General features: G+C 32.9%; 1 protein-coding gene across 4 annotated transcripts in view; it reads left to right on the top strand.

The window, feature by feature from the left end:
- The window catches only part of LOC132560800 (protein c-ets-1-B-like), an 80,642-nt gene extending 69,436 nt beyond the window's left edge, over positions 1-11,206 (top strand). For 3 of the 4 annotated variants that reach the window (XM_060225478.1, XM_060225477.1, XM_060225480.1), the window contains 7 exons: positions 3,378-3,500; positions 5,124-5,324; positions 6,147-6,242; positions 6,647-6,718; positions 6,921-7,127; positions 9,293-9,550; positions 9,929-11,206. In XM_060225478.1, the coding sequence (XP_060081461.1) occupies positions 3,378-3,500; positions 5,124-5,324; positions 6,147-6,242; positions 6,647-6,718; positions 6,921-7,127; positions 9,293-9,550; positions 9,929-10,272 (1,301 nt within the window). In that variant the 3' untranslated portion in view covers positions 10,273-11,206. The remainder of the gene's footprint in view (positions 1-3,377; positions 3,501-5,123; positions 5,325-6,146; positions 6,243-6,646; positions 6,719-6,920; positions 7,128-9,292; positions 9,551-9,928) is intronic. The other variant, XM_060225479.1, reaches the window with a different exon arrangement.
- The last annotated feature ends 8,762 nt before the right edge of the window (positions 11,207-19,968 follow it).

Raw genomic sequence — 19,968 nt, 5'->3', positions numbered from 1 at the left:
CTTGGACTGCCATGTGCTTGACCACAGATAAATTTCTCCAGGTTAAAGGTATACTTGTGGTCAGAAGTGTGTCAAGGAAGTGACCACTTGCTCGGTCAGCCTTTACCTACCAATTAGTCACCTTTATAGTAATAAAACTATGACGTGAGAAATAAATAAGATTTCTTAGAAGAAATAATTGGAAACTTCCAGCATTTAAAACTTTTTGTTTGTTTTTGGAAAGAATATTGATGAATGCTAGATGCTTGCTCAGGTACCTCCGAGACTAAAAGGTTTTCTCCACTCACACAATATGGAACATCCTGCTTGTTGTTCCAGCTCAGATTTGTTTATATTTTCGATGTCACGGTCTTTGCATCCTGTCACCTACTGTCCTATATATCCTGGAGACACTGCGGTTTTGTGTGGGTGTTTTGTAGTTTTTATTTTACAATGATCTTGCTGGTGTAAGCTGTAACAAATGTGATTGAATACAGGCAAAAGAAACTGGAAATTTTTTGTGTTTCCCTTCACTTATAAATAAGCTTGTTTCCGTTTCACTTTTTGTAAAAGGCTTTAAATGACCACCGTCACTCACCAGAAAACTTGGTTTTTATATATATATATAAAAAAACTAAGTGGCCATATTCATTCACTTGAAAACCAAATTAAGAAAAATGAAACAAAAAATTAAAAGGTTTTTTTTTTATCTTTTTCTTTTTGGTGTATCAAATAAGATAGAATGTGAAATTTGAAAACATCTTTTGAATTTTTTATTATTTATGGGCCTTAAAGAAGATATCTTTATGTGCTTTTGTGGATATAAAACAGAAATAAAAACAAGTCCTTTCTCCTGTTTCTTGTAAAATGATAATTTCCTGATGATCAGAAAGCAGTAACATAGAAATAGTATAGATGTACTCTGAAGTATGATTGTAATTTGATATAGGTTACTCTATGTTTCACCTGTACTTTCAATATTCTACGTGCCATTTGATCGATGTTACCTGTACTTTTTCACCTGTAATAATAATTTATTTTTGTTTGTACTTTTAATATTTCACCAGCAATTTGCTACTTTACCTTATAAAGCTAAGGAAATCTTGACAGTTTTTTTACAGTCTCCTTGAGAGAGACTAATTAAGATTTTTCTGAATGGAACATCTTTAACTGGTGGGAAATTAAGCAAATGTACAAAGAATTGGTTTGCTATCACCTATTCCTAAACAAGAAGTTAAAGTTAAAAGAAGTTGCCTACATTTTCTCCATAAAAAAATGGGGATGGTGTATACCTGTGTCTGTAATTCAATATTACCATTATATAGAGAATTGAAAGCTGACATAGACAGTATATTGGGGTGTACAGCACAGCCATAATATCCATACACCTGATTACATCTCGTATGCAGACAAGTGAAAGTAATGTGGACATGTAACTTTGTACTGAATTATATAACCTACCTGTAAGTTTGAAAAATACCTACCTGGCATAGGTAATGAAATCTCTCTAACTTGACTATATATTACCTGTAATGGTGACAGAGGTTATAGCAAAGCATAAATATACACATATTAAATATGGTTACGTGATATTAAGCAAAACTCGGCTATCTGTAATACACAAGTACTTATAGATTCTAATGTATCATTTAGAAGACATCTGTTGTATAGATAGATCTACCTGAAGTAACATATTTCCATGTCATATATTAATATGTTTACTTATTTATAGATAATTTATAAATTTGTAATAGTAATTGACTTTTTTACCTGAATCGCTCTTTCACATTAATAACATTATGAAAAATGTTATCGCGTGAGGTCTTTACGGGATATTGAATTGTTAAACGCTTGGCAGTATTGGTCTAAAATACGTTTTTTGGTCCTTTGGTGAACAATATGTTGTATAAAATAGGTAATGTGCATGATATTAACCTAACTGTGGTCGAAGCATGTAGGTTTCAACAAACATGACAGGTAGTTAAGGTCTAAATCTTTCTGTAGTGTCATTCTGTTTGCAGATGTATTTGGTAATTAAGATGACTTTTACCTGTTGCTACAGGTAATTTGTGTTACCAGCAATGAGGTCACTGTCTTCAGTCCAACAAACATTACGTGTTGTCTTGTATTTGCTCTTCAAAGGCTATTTAACGGGTTTGCTCCCCTCTGATAGCTGAACTAAACACACAGCTTGTCTTGTTAACATTACAGAAACACGGACAAATACCACAGTGTTTAATCTAAGGTTCAGGTGAAAACAGAGAAATGATTATCGCGGTACAATTGTTGTTTTATACTAACCTGTTTGATTTATGTACTTTTCATCTCTGACACCGCTTGTGATGACGTCGTAACTTTGTATAACATACCTTGTCTACAGATCAGAGAAACGTTTACAGAATGATTATCCCATATTCACCTTTTTGTTAGTTAATGCACATGGAAGCATTTGTTTTCTAGAAAGAAATTCTGACGTATAACAATCTAACAGATATTGGATAGTTAGAGAGCAGAGCTGTTTATTTGTGCGTTCTTCTTGTTTTTTATGTGTGAAGATATTACGTTTGATTGCACTTACAGAAACAGCCTTTGCATACCAAAAGATTTCCTTTATACGCGATACAAAACATTCATCTTCAGTATTGCCAAGTGAAAAAGAAACGTTTTCATTTGTAATTTTTCCATGTACATGCATGGATAACCAAGTCTAAGGTTAGCGATGGGTGGATTAAGATTTCCACGAGAGTTCTCCAGTCGTTTTCAGTTGCTTTAACCTTGCTTGATCTTGGGAGAACATTCATTGTTATAAGGGAACAAGGGCCAGCCAGGAACCATTTGGGAAGATAACTCTAATCATCTATCATGATAGGTACGACTCCGATTTCAGACTCATCAGCGGATTAGAGGGCAGGCGTAGGTGCCATGTTAAGATAGTCTTCAGTAGCTTTAATGTGTAAATTGAAATTATACAATTTAAAGATAAGATAACCTATCTTAATTAAGCAACGATTAGCATTGTACCAGAATAGATAAACAGAGTTAAAATCGTGTCTGGATGTTTTTTGTGCCTCTCTTTACAAAAGAGTTCAGATTAAGTATGTGTGTCTGTATGTGATGATGGTATATTCTTCTTTAATGCGTGTTAAATACATCCAGGAGTTTTAAGTATACACCTTTTCACTCCCATCACATGAGGTGTTTTAATGGGTGCAGATGTATTTTTCAAATTTAAGGTAAAAGATTGACGCCGCCCATACACATGATTGTGTTTTCAATATCATGCTTTGTTGACATTCACTCTACAGGTTACAGAGTTTCTTTCCTCTGATTTCTATAAGAAAATTTTCTGTGTTATTATTTTTAGGTACTAATGTAGATTTTTTTTGTGTGTTTTGCAGACATTCCCACAACCCCTCAAGTTCCACCTCTTACGCCAGGATCCAACCAGAAAGTGTCCCAAGCCTTCCTTGAGTGCTTCAAAAGTTTTGACATAGACATGCAGAAATACAATATTCCAAAAGGTAAGTTGATATTTCTTGGTAAATTTAACAATTACATGTTTTAATACATATTAATTTCCACAGTATTAGATCAGCGTTATATGGCCGTGATAAAGTACTGAAAAAGTCAAAATCTTGAATTTTTTCAGAATGGATACAGTAGATAAAACTGAATTAAACAAATCAAAATCTCTTATAAAATGGCAAATTGAATTAAAAAAAAAGGGAAAAAAATGTAAACAATATTGGTATGAAAATGAAAAAGAAATTATTTGAATTTGTCAGGAAAATTTTCTGCTTAATTTTAAAGTAATTAGACAAACATTTTTAAAATTGGGGTCGATGGGATGGGAAAATCGTATGATACCGAGTGTGAACAATGACAAATATAATTGAGTAAAGATTGACTAATTAGACCATCTGTCACTTGCCAAGTGTGATATTTGGTGAAGTCTCTACATATACATACCTCAGTGGTTGCTGGACCATTGGTCCAGGGTCCACTGTGACAGGTGCCTGCTGTTCTAAGTAATGAGTAATTTTCCAATGGCACATCTCTACATTGGTTTACTGGCTGTCTATACAGGCACTTTCAATATTAAAATGACCCTCTCCATTACAGTAGTAACCTTTAATTCTGTGTATAGTGCTATGATTTTGAATCAAAATAATTGTTTTTAAACACCTCGCCCCACTGTTCATCATCCAATTTGGTTAAAATTGAACACAAATCATGTGAATGTAATATCCTTAATCGACAATGATAGCCTAACGTGTTTAGCAAATCACGGGGTTTAATGGCCAAAATAATTATCACTAAACAGGTCCTCGGATTTGTTTTTAAAAATTAACACGCCATTTTATTGTGTCGCTGTGTAAATTCCCTTGTGACAAGGGACAATTAGGGATAAGTGTTTGAGAGAATATGGTGAAGGCCGCTTGCTAGTCGTACAGCTCCACATGACAAAGTTATCAGCGTCATAGAATCACAGATGCTCGTGTGTTTGATTTTCCTTAGGGACCGACATCATAGACGTTTGCTACCTGTGATATCAGATTACATTTAAATTACGTTAACGAGTAATTAGTTAAAACACTTGCAAGTGTTCATTCAGCACAGGTATAAAATACAGGTGCTACTACCTTTCTGGATTATAATTCAAATTGATTTCTACGCAACATTACTAACAAGCTCTTCATCAGGTACATTTACCGAGAAATTTTACCTGTGTTGGTTGGATAAGTAAAGTAGAATGTTTGACCGTTGTAAGTATGATTTACCTGAAATTTCATCGGCCCGGTAACTGAATGATTGTTTTGTTTGTTTCGCTTACTGCAAATTCCCATTAAACTTTTATCAGATCAGTAAACTCAATGTGAAGTCTCCGGTTAAGAGGTTTTTTTTTTCGCCTCCTGTTAAAGATAAAAGGAAATGATGGGAAGAGAATATCATATTTCACTGATGTCAAAGATATGTGTTCTTATATTGAATATTGAAAATATTGCGTCAAAATTCTTATGTTGAAAATTATTACATTTTATATAGGAGAGATCATAATTTTCCTGTTGTAAATACATGTATAAACATGATATTGTGATTGAAACTTAAAAACAAGGCTAATGTGACCTATTTGATGTTTTCAGATCCCCTCCAGTGGAGTGAGATACAAGTGGTGCAGTGGCTTCAGTGGGCAGTCAAGGAATTCAACGTCCAGGGAATCAGCATGGGTAACTTTGCTATCAACGGTCAGCAGATGATAAAAAATGGCAAGGACGAGTTCCTCAAGCTTGCACCACCCTACATGGGAGACATCTTGTGGGAACATTTACAGGAGCTTCAGAAAGGTGGGTGTGGCTTTGTAGGATGGGAGTACAAGGGAATGGTTACAGTAATATGGGAAAGGTGGGCGTGGCTTGTTAGGATGGGAATACTAGGGAATGCTTACAAGAACATGGGAAAGGTGGGCGTGGCTTGTTGTTAGGATGGGAATACTAGGGAATGCTTACAAGAACATGGAAAGGTGGGCGTGGCTTGTTGTTAGGATGGGAATACTAGGGAATGCTTACAAGAACATGGGAAAGGTGGGCGTGGCTTTTTGTTAGGATGGGAATAAAAGGGAATGCTTACAAAAACATGGGAAAGGTGGGCGTGGCTTGCTGTTGGGATGGAAATACTACGGAAATACTGAAAAGAACTTCGGAATGATGGGCATGGCTTGTTGTAAGGAATTGAAATGTAGATAAGGGTCGTTATTGCAAAAGAGATCCTGTGTAAAGCATCATCTTGAAGCAAGAAGGAGGTTTATTCAAATAAAGGGAATAACCAAGAAAATTGTGAAAATGTGACAGAAATCTGTGACGTTGCATGTTGTTTGGGTATAGTTTTTAATAATAGAAAATAAGCCTTGTTATATATTAAAACAAAGGTCTTGTTTTGATTTGTAATTGTCCTGTAATGTTTAAGCATGAATTGATATCGTGAGGGTTTTTGGGTGAACCCAATGTCCGTTTTATTGTTTTGCCTGGCATGTCTTTATTTGTATTTTCACAGAATAAAAAACAAAATATAAATGCACTCAAATTTTTTGAACAATGAAAAAGTCCAATATAGATATAAAAAAAAGTTTTAGAAAAAAAAAACTGTAACAGAGTTGTTCCCCTTTTCAGAGGTTGCCCAAGAGAGGGCGTCACTGTGCAATGTCCCGCCCAATTATAGTGAGCCTGTTTGCATGCCCGACTTTGGTGAACACTTCCTGCAACAAGGTAAATCTCCTTCATAAACTTGTAACAAAAAAAGAAACAGGTCTCCTGCACGCATGAGTGAACATACCAAATGTTTTATGTAGATATGAAGCATGCTGACATCTACAATTGTACACTTTTGCCAACTTTTCCTGGTGGGAGAAATAACATGGTATATATGTATGATTAATTTTTTTCACGGTTCGTAGCAAATTTATTTCAATGCTCTCATACCTGTAGGCGTTTCGTTGGCATGCTGATGTCTGTGTTGTAATTAAACATTTCTCAAGAATTCAATTTCACATTAACAAGTGGCAATTCAAACAAGAAAAGTCAAAATTGTTTGAAGATTTCAGATTTTATTTATGTTTAAACTTTCAAAATCTTTGAGGAATTTTGGTTAATGTGATATTTTTTTGCTTCAGGTTATAACCGAAGTGAGAGTAAGATTGCAACCTCTCAACCTTCTACAAACCAGGGATACCTGGAAAATAAATGTAAGGACTGAGCTATCATCTCCATGATAACATTCATTAATCATCTTTCTGGAATAATTTTCGTGTAAATGGTCCATGATAGGGCCTCAGGGAGAATGAATATTTACATTCATTTGCATAATAGTTCATAAATCTTTTAAAAAAAAATAAAATTTGTTTCATTTTTAGATAAAAAAATACATTTCCAACTCCATAATTTCAGGTACCTACGGTCAGATCAGCGAATCTATGCAGGCGTTGAATGACATCAATAGTGACAATATTGTGAATGGCAACAGTTTTGACGATTCCTCAGATTACCAGCGATTGGAACACAATAGTTACTACGATCACAGCCCTGAATTCTATCCCATAATTCCAGAACAGAAATACCGCCCAAATATTCCACCTCCAGAAAATATGTGTCGAAGTAAGTAAATATTTGAATACTTTAATTCAATTTATTTAATTGGAATTTTCAATAAAACAACTTTTGGAAAGTCTTATGGAAAACTTTTTGAATAAAGATTTGTTGCAAAATGGTCCTAAATTCTGACTTTACAGGGAAATACCTATGTCTGGGTGCCATGTATTGAATGTAAAATTTGAAGAATTCTCAAAAAAAATTTTGCATCATGATGCATTTTCTTGCATAATTTATCAATACTCTAGGTATCCATTAGAGAACAATGACATTTGGTTTTATTGTATCTAAAAGATTAAATGTTCAAAGTTACACAAGAATATTTTCTATGTGAAATATATTCAAAGATAAATTCTTAAAATATGAAAAAAAAAACTAACAACAAAGTGATAGTAAAAGCATGCCAGTGCAGCATGATGTCAGACAATACTTAAACAGGTCAGATGGTAGGTTCAAAAGGTCAAACATTGGCATGTGGGGGTCAGGGGTCAGCTGTAACCACATCTGGTTCATGTTTTAAAAATCAAATTTATTCAGGAACATTTCATTCAATATGGTTCTTGTTAACTGTGAATGAGAGGTCGAGAACTGGAGGAGTGGCAAGTATTTTATTAAATCTGCCGATACAGTGTATCGCTACTTTCTATTTTGGGTATCGGGATGATAAGGAGATGTTGGGTCAAACTTCGGTAGATACAAAGTGTGTAAATATGAAAAAGAACTTCTACATATCTCAGAAAGTTTTGTAGATGTTCTGCAGTTGAGATTTTTGAAAATTTATAGACAAACATAAAAAATGATTAAAACAACAAAGATAGAATAGTTATATATTGACACAACCATCTTATTTCTGTAACATCCATGTACATACACTGGTTCAAAAATCAAGCTCAGAGGTTTTTTAAATTCTCTAAAATATTTTAAATCTAAATGTCATGTTTGAATATTATTCTGAAGTATTTAAAAGATTGATAATACACATTGCAAGGTGAATATGTAGTATCATTAATATTCAGCATTATCATCAATTCATTGATAATTAAGTTTTTTTAAAGCTGAATAAATTCTCGTCTCAGAATTTATGAAAAGATAAAGTTGAAAAAATATGTTTAGATATTATTTGTTTCTAGAACAATCATTGATTTTTGTGGGGTTGGTTAGAAACAGATTATAAGAAAAGATCCATAATGTATGCCTACAGTCCATAATGCATGGTACTCAAAACCAGAGGGGAACCTACCATCTACTTGGTTTAGTGCAAAGTCATGTGTGTGATGTTTGATGTGGGGAGGAGGGGAACCAGGCCACAGACATCAGTACAGTGTTTATACCCCCTCCAACCCCAGTCAGTTGGTGTGGAGTTTGTTAATGATCAAAACAATTTGTAAAAACCTGCATCTGTAAGTTATCATGAGGTTCACTGTGGGGATTGAAAAAAATAATCTTTGAAAGGTCTTTAAACTCATGATAGTTTAATTTATTATTATAGTACTTAATTATTATTATAATCTGCAACCTTTTAGCACATAAATTTGCGAATTTTTAACATTTGAATTTAATATCTATTTGTGGCAACAATCAGCAGATTAATATTTTTGTTGTGATTTCCCTTTGGGGAACCCCATTAAGTCCTTGGAAAGGATTTAGAGGCAGAAGATGATCCTAGGATTTAGGGAAGGTTTGGGCTGCTGTATAATCCATCTGTCTACTGTTGATTACTGACACTGACATCACTAGCCGCAAGATTTTGGAGATTTAAAAATAAAAAAAAAAATTTCTTAACTTAATTTAGATTCAGATTGTCTGGGAGTTAATCATTATTTATAAAATCTTATTATAAAACTTCACAAGACAATTTGAAATATAAATATGACGAAGGAAAGGAGAAAAAAATGATTTAGGCTTTTATCAATGTTTTTTTCATATTAATTTGTTAAAATTGAATTTGTTATGAAAGCAATAGTAATTAACAAGTGATCATATTCCAAATGACAGAATTATTCAGGTTCATTTGATACTTTCTCATTATAGCAAGACATTCAACTTTGTATCAGCTTTTTCGACCATTTCTTTTGATTAATGTATTTTAAAAAGATGTTGTTAACGGGTCAGAATTTTAACTGCTTGTTTGTTTGTGTTTATCTAACTCAATATTTGTTGTTGATTCACAGATCAGTACATGCGACAAGACAGTCTCCCTCACGACAATTATTACGACCAACAGACGTTCCACACGGTGCCAAGCATCAAACAAGAATGTCCTTGGTCACCACAGGATTGTGCTGGTCAAGACTGCAATGAAAGCTGGCAGTCTGCTGACCTTCGGTCAAGTCTGTCCAGTGGGTACCGGTCACTTCAGTCATCGCCGACCAATGTCTACTGCGATGGAAAACCCATGATTCAGGCAGCAGCCCTTGCTGGATATTCTGGTAAGTGTCAGTGATGATAATGGGTAGACAACTCTGACTGAATATAAGGGGAGATAATTACTTGTATATAGTTCAAGGTAATTAAATCATACCATGTCAACAAAGGATAACTGTTATTACGTAAACTAAGGGTAGATAATCTCTACTACTGTGTTAAGGTAGATAACTCTCATAGTTGAAATATGATTGCTGGGAAACTATTGCTGTTTTTTATAAACATGAGCAATGAAAACATGATTAGGGGATCTATATTGTGGTTTATATCACATGTAGAGCTAATCTCATTTTGAAACGTTTCTTTATGGATGAAGCCTCCATGCTATTTAGAAAATTTAAGCATACTTATTGCCTACATTGAATGTTCATTTTGTTTTACAGGAAGTGGTCCTATACAGCTTTGGCAGTTTCTACTGGAGTTACTCACAGACAAGACCTGTGAACATTTCATAAGCTGGACAGGAGATGGATGGGAATTCAAACTTTCCGACCCTGATGAGGTCGCTAGAAGATGGGGCATTCGTAAAAACAAGCCGAAAATGAACTATGAGAAGCTGAGTCGAGGGTTGAGGTATTACTACGACAAACACATCATCCACAAGACAGCTGGCAAACGCTATGTGTACCGATTTGTTTGTGATCTGCAGAGTCTTCTTGGTTATACCCCAGAGGAACTGTTCGAAGCCTGTGATATCAAGCCTCAGGCAGACAAGGATGATGAGTGAGCTAGTCAAAGTTATCAAGAGGCTTTGAATTAAAATTGTTACCAAAATGGTCTACTGCTTTATCAGAGACCTGTCTTGTGACCAAGGTCAAAGGTCAGAAGCTAAGGCAGTTTACAAGCCTTTCTGTGATTGGTCAGCTCAATGACCTGCTTGCGTCAGACCTGTTTGTTCCTTTGATTGACAAATGAAAGAGCTCTGAAGAAGGGGAGTTAATCCTTCCTTTGAAAATGTAAATGGAGATGAGTTTGAAATTGTACCTGGATGGATCAAATCTTCATAGAAAATGAGCAGGAAAAGCAAAGACATTGTAGAGCAGATCAGCCTGCAGGACTGACAGAGAAAGATTAAAAAACTGGATTCCAATTTGAATGGTCTGTTTTAGAACATGAACAAGTCTGGACATATTATCTTGAAAGCTTTGGTTATGCATAATCCATAGGTGTATGGAGAAGTTGGAAAAAAATTTACAGTTTTGTAATGAACAGTAAAAGCTTGGGAATGGATGAAAGTGAAGGTACAGAATGGAGAAAGAATTGGCATCAATTTGTCCTAGAGATCTCACTAATAACAAGGAGGGCAGTCCTTCTTGATATATTTGTTTCTTAAAAATGAAACAAAATTATTTAATAATATTTGTCCTAGTTGTTACGTTTTGAAGTAATTGGTCAGTTTAGAAGCAGATGTTTCCTTCACTGTCAAGTACAGAAACTTTGTTGTACTTTGTATTGTTATCAAGGTGAATTAAATGTGATTTATCCCTTGGGGAGCCTCACTAGGCTCTCCCTTAATGCATCACTGCAGCTATTTCAGATATGTGTACAAATTACATAATGTTACATTTGTTACATAAAATGTTTAAATTTATATATATTAAAGTCATATTTTCAATATTTTAATACTATTGTTCACATGCTTTTCAGTAAAAACTGAAAGATTGGATATCTTAAAAATCTGCCTTTTATTTGTTAAAAACATTTATGTTGCAATATATGTATCGTGCCTTGCTTATCTACCCTTTCCACTTTGTGACATTTGACCTTTTCATGCATTTTGAACTTCAATTTCACAAATGTAGGTGACTTTTCGAGATACATCCTAATTATAATAATGTAAGAAAATCAAAATTTCATAATTTAGAACATAATCTGAGAAAAAAATGGATTTGAGAATTGATTTTAAATTATGAAGTAAGAAAGTTATTAATTGTAACTATCTTTGTTACTTTTCAAAATTTTGGAGTGAGTATGTGCAGTTTTCCTTACAAAATTTAAAAGAAGTTTTAAATACATGAATTAAATGGGTGCATCTTGAAGAGATGGTCATGGAAGTTGTTGTGTCCTCATTGCATCATTGTTGTCCCATTTTTGATATCAGGTAATTTGTATTGTATGTTAAGTGATATCCTACCAAATAAAATCAAAAAACAAATCCATTGCCAAATCACCATCATAGTTTTTTATTTAAGATGAAATCACAGTTTTTTCTAGTTATCCAAAATTCTGCATTAATTTCATTTTTTTTTTCAAATATTATGTACATATACTTTTTTTTTTGAAAAGATTTACAGCCAAATCTTGCTAGCAAGAAAAATAAAAGTGTTCTTTTACTCATTTAAGTTTCACTAGATTCTAAAGATCTCAAAGGCAAAAATTCTCCTGGAGTATGCAAGGTGTTTATTAGTGGGTTTAACAGTTCTCAAAGTGTTAATAACAGCAGTCAGAATATATTATAAATATAAAGACCCTGTGAAAAAAGTGTTGGTAGAAATATGATAATTTCGAGATACGTAAGTATGTGATAACAAATCTAGAATTACAGTTCAGTGCCTGAATAAAGTCGGTGATTAGATCACAGTAACAACAGGTCATAAATTGACTTGCAAAAATATAAGATATAATGCTTTTTCCATTTTTCCACCTAAATATTGTAGCAAACTACAGATACTGCCCATAATATAGTTAATCATGTTGATATGTAGATATTATTGATATATTTAGAAATAACAAGGCATTCATACAAACACCTGTGTGGTTTTTCCAAACGAAAGGTAGAAAATTTGTTTATGTGTTCAAACACCTGGCAAGAGCAGATAACTCTTGTATGGTGTAAATTTAAAGGAATAGGAACTTTTTGGTTCATGACATCCATATAGGATGTGTTCTCATTTTTTAAAGTCTTGTATTTTTCAGTTTGTTCAGTTAATGATAATTATAATACCATTGTGTTCAGAAAAGTTGGTTTTAAGGATCTTGTGCTATGTTTTTTTCTATCATGTTAGTTTTTCAATTTTTTGTTGTTCATTCCTTTTTCATGGTTAGTTTGTTTTAACTTTGAATATTAGAGCAGATTTCAAGAAATGAAAATATATTTCAATTTTTTAAGATGTATTGAAGCTTTCATAAGAAATGATTTAGACATCTTGTTAACTCATAGATATTAAAAGTAGGCATTTTTAGAGATGTTTTTATATGTTTGAAGCATAAAAATTGAAATTTTTAATATTACAAAGATATTGTGGTACATGGTGTTATCTTTTAATGCCAAACCAGTGTCCATTTGTCGGATTTGATCATAATTGTGAGTTTTGAAGAATAACATTTTTCAAGTAAAATAATAAATGCAGTCATATTGCAGGTTATTATTATTTTTTTGTTTTTTTTTATACGAAAATTGTAATTTATTTGAATTTTGAGTTGGATGTATTTTCGTATTTTAAAAATTGTCCTCAGTAATGGGATTATCTCCCCTTGCGGTGCCTTTGTACTGAAATTTAGGTCAATGATTAAGGGATACAATTTTTGTTATTTTTCTATAAGAGTTCTGTTATTGTTCCTTATTGCTTGTTTCTCTAATTTAATCAAATGATTTGTACAAAATTCTGACATAGTTTTTTAAATCAAAAAAGTGCTGTTTAAGAGGTTGGTCAACTTTTTACCATATCTCAAATCAAATGTTGATTGATTTCTTACCTAAGTCTCAAGTGTTACCGGTTTTTTAAAAGTGATACTACTTGATAAAATTTGATGTTGAAAGCAACCCATGCTAGTGTCTAAGTAATATGATCACAAAAGTCATATCAGATCATGTTTTCTTGCACATTTGTTTAAAAAAAAATGATAATCTGTAGTTTTCAATGGTTAAACTATTTTTTGTCCTGTGATTTCAAAATAAAATATCATTTAAGAAAAAAATCAATATTAATATTACAATATGTGCACAAAAATTTTAGGTTTTGAAATGGTATGAAATATTTGATGAAAAACTAAGAAAATGTTAGTTATAAGAGGAAATTAATTGAATTATCGATGATAACAAATAGAAAAATATTTTTTGCATATGTCTAGGTATTTTTATTTGTGATACATGACTGTTCTGAAGTCAGTTATAACTTGCTGTACAACATAAATCTAGAAAAGTATTTATTTTTTAAGATTAAGGTTACAATATAATTATTCTGAATATAGTACAAGTAGTTTTACCGATTTTGATAGCTGTAATAGCTAATAATAAAACTAGGAAAAATTACTCTCATGGTTAAGTTCATGTTATATGGTATTGTAAGTTGACTCAAAAATATTTTCCCTCACAAAAAAGTGATTTTGCAGTATCTAAGGCATATAGAAACAGTGAGAACCCCTACACAAAGTGATATTTATATGTATATAAAGAATCGTGATGGCAGAGGGCTCTGAGAGTTGAGACATGATGACTGTATGTCTGGCTATGTGCCTTCTATGCATTTATATATTGTACATCAGATCCATTATGTGAGGATATTTTTCTGTATACTATTTCGAGTCAATTTAAATAATAAAAAAAACTGTACAAAAGATTTTAACATTAAGTTGGTGTAAATACAACATATTATTATTGAAATGAACAAAAAAATAAAATAATAAATTTCATAATTCTGTTGTGTTTTTATTGATTAGAATGAAGCATCAGCATATTGCCAGAAATAGTTATAGTTGCCAAACTTCATTATTGTTTACAGGAAAATTTTGCCATGGTTAAAGTTAGTTATTTCTTTTCGAAACTTTGAAGGGCTTCATCCTCGGAACATACAAGCCAAACATTATGCATCTAGGCCTTGTAGTTCATGAGAAGAAGTTGTATGAAAGTTTTCACAAAATTGACCCCAGTGACCTTGAACATAGATGAAGGTTATTTATTTTTGCATATTTGTCGGGCTTCATCATAGAAACATACCAGCCAGATGTCCTGCATCCAGGCCCCTCAATGCATAAGTAGTGGTTGAAGGGTTTAACAAATCTGACCCCTGTGACCTTTGATATAGGTCGAGTTAATTTCTTTCGGCAAACTTTGTTGGGCATCATCCTAGGAACATACCAGACAAAAATCACATGAACATTTGGTTCATTGGTTATTGAGAAAAAATAGTTTAAAGAATGAAGCCAATGTCAAGGTCATGGTTTTACCTACTGAATTACCAATGTCATGTAAGCATTACATGATAATAGTTATGTCAAGGTCACAGCTGTACATATAAAGAAGTGAATATCAGACCACAGCTTTACAAAATAAAGACAGTAAAGTCAAGGTCACAGTTTTTCTTAACGAAGGAGCAATGTCAAGGTCACAGATCCACCTAATAAGGACAACAATCAATGTTAAGATTCTAGTTTTATTGCATGAAGTCAGCGATATCAAAGTAAGAGTTTCACCATATAGAGACAACAATGTCAAGGTCACAGCTATGTTATACTAATGAAGACATTAATGTCAAAGTCACAGCTCTGTTTCATGAATAATTAATGCCAATGTCACATATTATCACATGAAGAAGTAAAAAAAGGTTAAAGCTATGCCTGATGTGAAGGTCTGTCAAGTTCACAGCTATACTTAATATATCGGCAAAAAAGTCAGTCATACACAAGATACACAGATTTCAAGATTTTTATCAGTGACACTGTCAATGTAAATGTTTTGTTGATAATAATGTATTGATGTATTAAAATCTCTTACAGAAAGTGCACACGTGTAATGTTTAATCTATATGTATAAACAATGACAAAAAAGCACTTAGGAAATAAAATTCCTTTAATGATTTTAGTGCATTCTCTCTAATACAATATACCTAGACATACTTGATCGGTATATTTTTAATTGACGAACCAGGCTAAACAACAGTATACTGGAAGCAAGTTCAAAGGGAGGTAATCTATTGCGGACAAATATTAGAGATCACATTAATTTATTGCATAACTATTTCCTAAGCATTCTTGATAATTTTTCACGAAATTTTTCCCAGTAATATACAGTTGCATTTCTGTGTGGCAGTAAAATAGATTTCACAAATAACTCACCATCTCTTCTTGTGTTCGTCTTAATAAAGGGGCTGATCACCTCAAAGAATCATCTGGAATGTTGTTATTTTTTCTCTGGTTATATATACATGAGGGTAAAAAAGTCATCCAAATTACAACAAACATATTTCTTTTTGTTATAATATGTACACAAATATAGTGTTATATTTGAATATCATAAATATGAAGGGATGTAATCCAGATATGATTAAGGGGACGTAATCAAGGAAATATGATAAAATGATATAAATCGTAAACAAATTTAAGAGGGATGTAAACCAGAAATATATCTTAAACGGATGTAAATCAAGACATGATCAAGACGATTAAAAACCAGCATTTAAACTTTAATGGCACATTCAAATATTCCTTTATGTGGACACTGTTAAAACACATTTGATTGGCTGTTTAAGGGTCAAAAGGTCATGTGTGTAATGCTTTAGTTGTGTGTACAATTCTGTGAAATAAAAAGATTACACTGTAGCAAGATTTATATATATAAAAAAAATTACCTTAAACATTCTCCTGAAATTCTTAAACTATTCTTTTAATTTGTCTACAAAATTTGAATCATTCTGAAAAGTATTCAAGCATCAACTGAAATATCTTTTTTTTTTCAAAAGTTGGATGTAATTATTTCAAATTTCTTTCTGTAATAATGTTATTTATACACCATTAAATGGTTTATTGTATATATATAAACATCTTGTTGTTTTGACTTTGATAGGAAAAGAAATTTCCATCTTAAGGCCTTTCAAAAATAATTAAAACGTATACCTTTGTAAGGTCATATATATTTTTTTGTATCCATCTTCTCTCTTTCTATAAATGAGGATGTTCGCCAGCATACATAAAAAATTAAAGATACAAGTTGTTTCCAGTCCTTGCCATGTGGAGGCCTCCTCAGTAAAAGACCGCAAAAAATATATTTGATGAATCTATTCTACTCCAAGCTAGATTACATGAATCTATTCTAACCTGAAAACCTACAATCTGTATTCTGTAGAACCTCGCTAGTTACATCACGTATACAAATATATAATCAATATGGCGCTAAAACATTCTCAGATATCAAACACAAAACTGCACCAAACAAACATTCGGAAGAGTCAGATGGTCGGACAGAGGACAAAGCATTCAGAGCCAATTTCATAACTTCATGATAGTCAATTATGTTTTTCTTATATAAGTACCTATAGGGTTCTGGAAGTATCTTCATTTTGTTTTGAAAATGCATTCAACAGATAAATAATGTAATTGCTGGAAATTTATTTTTATTTCATTCTTAAGAATTAGTACTGCTTTAAATGCTAACTGTCTCCCTCTGATTTAAATGGGCAATACACAAGACATTACCATACATTTAGTTTCTGAAAAAAATATTCCTGGTACATTTAGTAAATAAAGAATGAAAAATCTAGATATTTTATAAAGAAAAAAAATATTGGAACTGTCTTATAATTCCTAACCTATTTCTATAGATACCCTACACAGATAACTAACTAAACCTATTCTATTTAACGTGTGATGAGACAGTCACCCACAGATCTTTTAATGTCCAGTCCACCGGACAATGACCACCTAACATAGGTTATTCTGAATAACTCCTGTATGTTAGTTGTTCACATTCCAGTATAATGTGTTTCTGATATTCTGATCATTGTAGGTTCATGCACGTTCTCCATATCTTATCACACACAAATATTGACATAAGGTACATTCACAATATCATATTCCAATATTTCTGATTGTTCAGATTCATGAAAATGTCTTACATTAAATTGAAACGCCAGATATTATTGACAAAACATTGGAATTTCAGAGTGTTACATTACAATATTTCTAATTGTTAAGATTCCTGAAGGTTTCTAAAATCAAATTGAAATTCCAGAAACTGTAGACAATGCAGACATAATGTAATTCTAGAATGTCTAATTTCAATATTTCTAGGTACCTTTTGTTAATTGGTGACTATCATTTTGTACACCTGTATGTTACAGGTAGATATCATTTTGTACACCTGTCTGTTACAGGTAGATATCATTGTGTACTCCAGTCTGTTACAGGAAGATATCATTTTGTACACATGTCTGTTACAGGTAGATATCATTTTGTACACATGTCTGTTACAGGTAGATATAATTTTGTACACCGGTCTGTTACAGGTAGATATCATTTTGTACACCTGTCTGTTACAGGTATATATCATTTTTTACACCTGTCTGTTACAGGTAGATATCATTTTGTACATATGTCTGTTACAGGTAGATATCATTTTGTACACCTGACTCTGTTACAGGTAGATACCATTTTGTACACCTGTCTGTTACAGGTAGATATCATTTTATACACCTGTCTGTTACAGGTAGATATAATTGTGTACTCCAGTCTGTTACAGGTAGATATCATTTTGTACACATGTCTGGTACAGGTAGATATCATTTTGTACACCTGTATGTTACAGGTAGATATCATTTTGTACTCCAGTCTCTTACAGGTAGATATCATTTTGTACACCTGACTCTGTTACAAGTAGATATCATTTTGTACACCTGTCTGTTACAGGTAGATATCATTTTGTTCACCGGTCTGTTACAGGTAGATATCATTTTGTACACCTGTCTGTTACAGGTAGATATCATTTTGTACACCTGTATGTTACAGGTAAATATCATTTTGTACTCCAGTCTGTTACAGGTAGATATCATTTTGTACACATGTCTGTTACAGGTAGATATCATTTTGTACACCTGACTCTGTTACAGGTAGATATCATTTTGTACACCTGTCTGTTACAGGTAGATATCATTTTGTTCACCGGTCTGTTACAGGTAGATATCATTTTGTACACCTGTCTGTTACAGGTAGATATCATTTTGTACACCCGTCTGTTACAGGTAGATATCATTTTGTACACCTGTCTGTTACAGGTAGATACCATTTTGTACACCTGTCTGTTACAGGTAGATATCATTTTGTATACCAGTCTGTTACAGGTAGATACCATTTAGTACACCTCACTCTGTTACAGGTAGATATCATTTTGTACACCTGTCTGTTACAGGTAGATACCATTTTGTACACCTGTCTGTTACAGGTAGATATCATTTTGTATACCAGTCTGTTACAGGTAGATATCATTTTGTACACCTGTCTGTTACAAGTAGATATCATTTTGTACACCTGTCTGTTACAAGTAGATATCATTTTGTACACCTGTCTGTTACAGGTAGATACCATTTTGTACACCTGTCTGTTACAGGTAAATATCATTTTGTACACCTGACTCTGTTACAGGTAGATATCATTTTGTACACCTGTCTGTTACAGGTAATATCATTTTGTACACCCGACTCTGTTACAGGTATATATCATTTTGTACACCTGACTCTGTTACAAGTAGATATCATTTTGTACACCTGTCTGTTACAGGTAGATATCATTTTGTTCACCGGTCTGTTACAGGTAAATATCATTTTGTACACCTGTCTGTTACAGGTAGATATCATTTTGTACACCTGTATGTTACAGGTAGATATCATTTTGTACTCCAGTCTGTTACAGGTAGATATCATTTTGTACACATGTCTGTTACAGGTAGATATCATTTTGTACACCTGACTCTGTTACAGGTAGATATCATTTTGTACACCTGTCTGTTACAGGTAGATATCATTTTGTTCACCGGTCTGTTACAGGTAGATATCATTTTGTACACCTGTCTGTTACAGGTAGATATCATTTTGTACACCCGTCTGTTACAGGTAGATATCATTTTGTACACCTGTCTGTTACAGGTAGATATCATTTTGTACACCTGTCTGTTACAGGTAGATACCATTTTGTACACCTGTCTGTTACAGGTAGATATCATTTTGTATACCAGTCTGTTACAGGTAGATATCATTTTGTACACCTGTCTGTTACAAGTAGATATCATTTTGTACACCTGTCTGTTACAAGTAGATATCATTTTGTACACCTGTCTGTTACAGGTAGATACCATTTTGTACACCTGTCTGTTACAGGTAGATATCATTTTGTACACCTGACTCTGTTACAGGTAGATATCATTTTGTACACCTGTCTGTTACAGGTAATATCATTTTGTACACCCGACTCTGTTACAGGTATATATCATTTTGTACACCTGACTCTGTTACAAGTAGATATCATTTTGTACACCTGTCTGTTACAGGTAGATATCATTTTGTTCACCGGTCTGTTACAGGTAAATATCATTTTGTACACCTGTCTGTTACAGGTAGATATCATTTTGTACACCTGTATGTTACAGGTAGATATCATTTTGTACTCCAGTCTGTTACAGGTAGATATCATTTTGTACACATGTCTGTTACAGGTAGAT

Source organism: Ylistrum balloti, unplaced genomic scaffold, assembly GCF_031769215.1.
Source record: "Ylistrum balloti isolate Yb309-2 unplaced genomic scaffold, AGI_CSIRO_Ybal_v1 Utg371114, whole genome shotgun sequence".
NCBI lineage: Eukaryota > Metazoa > Mollusca > Bivalvia > Pectinida > Pectinidae > Ylistrum > Ylistrum balloti.
Note: the sequence above shows the minus strand (reverse complement) of the source record. Positions and strands in the feature narration are given on the sequence as shown.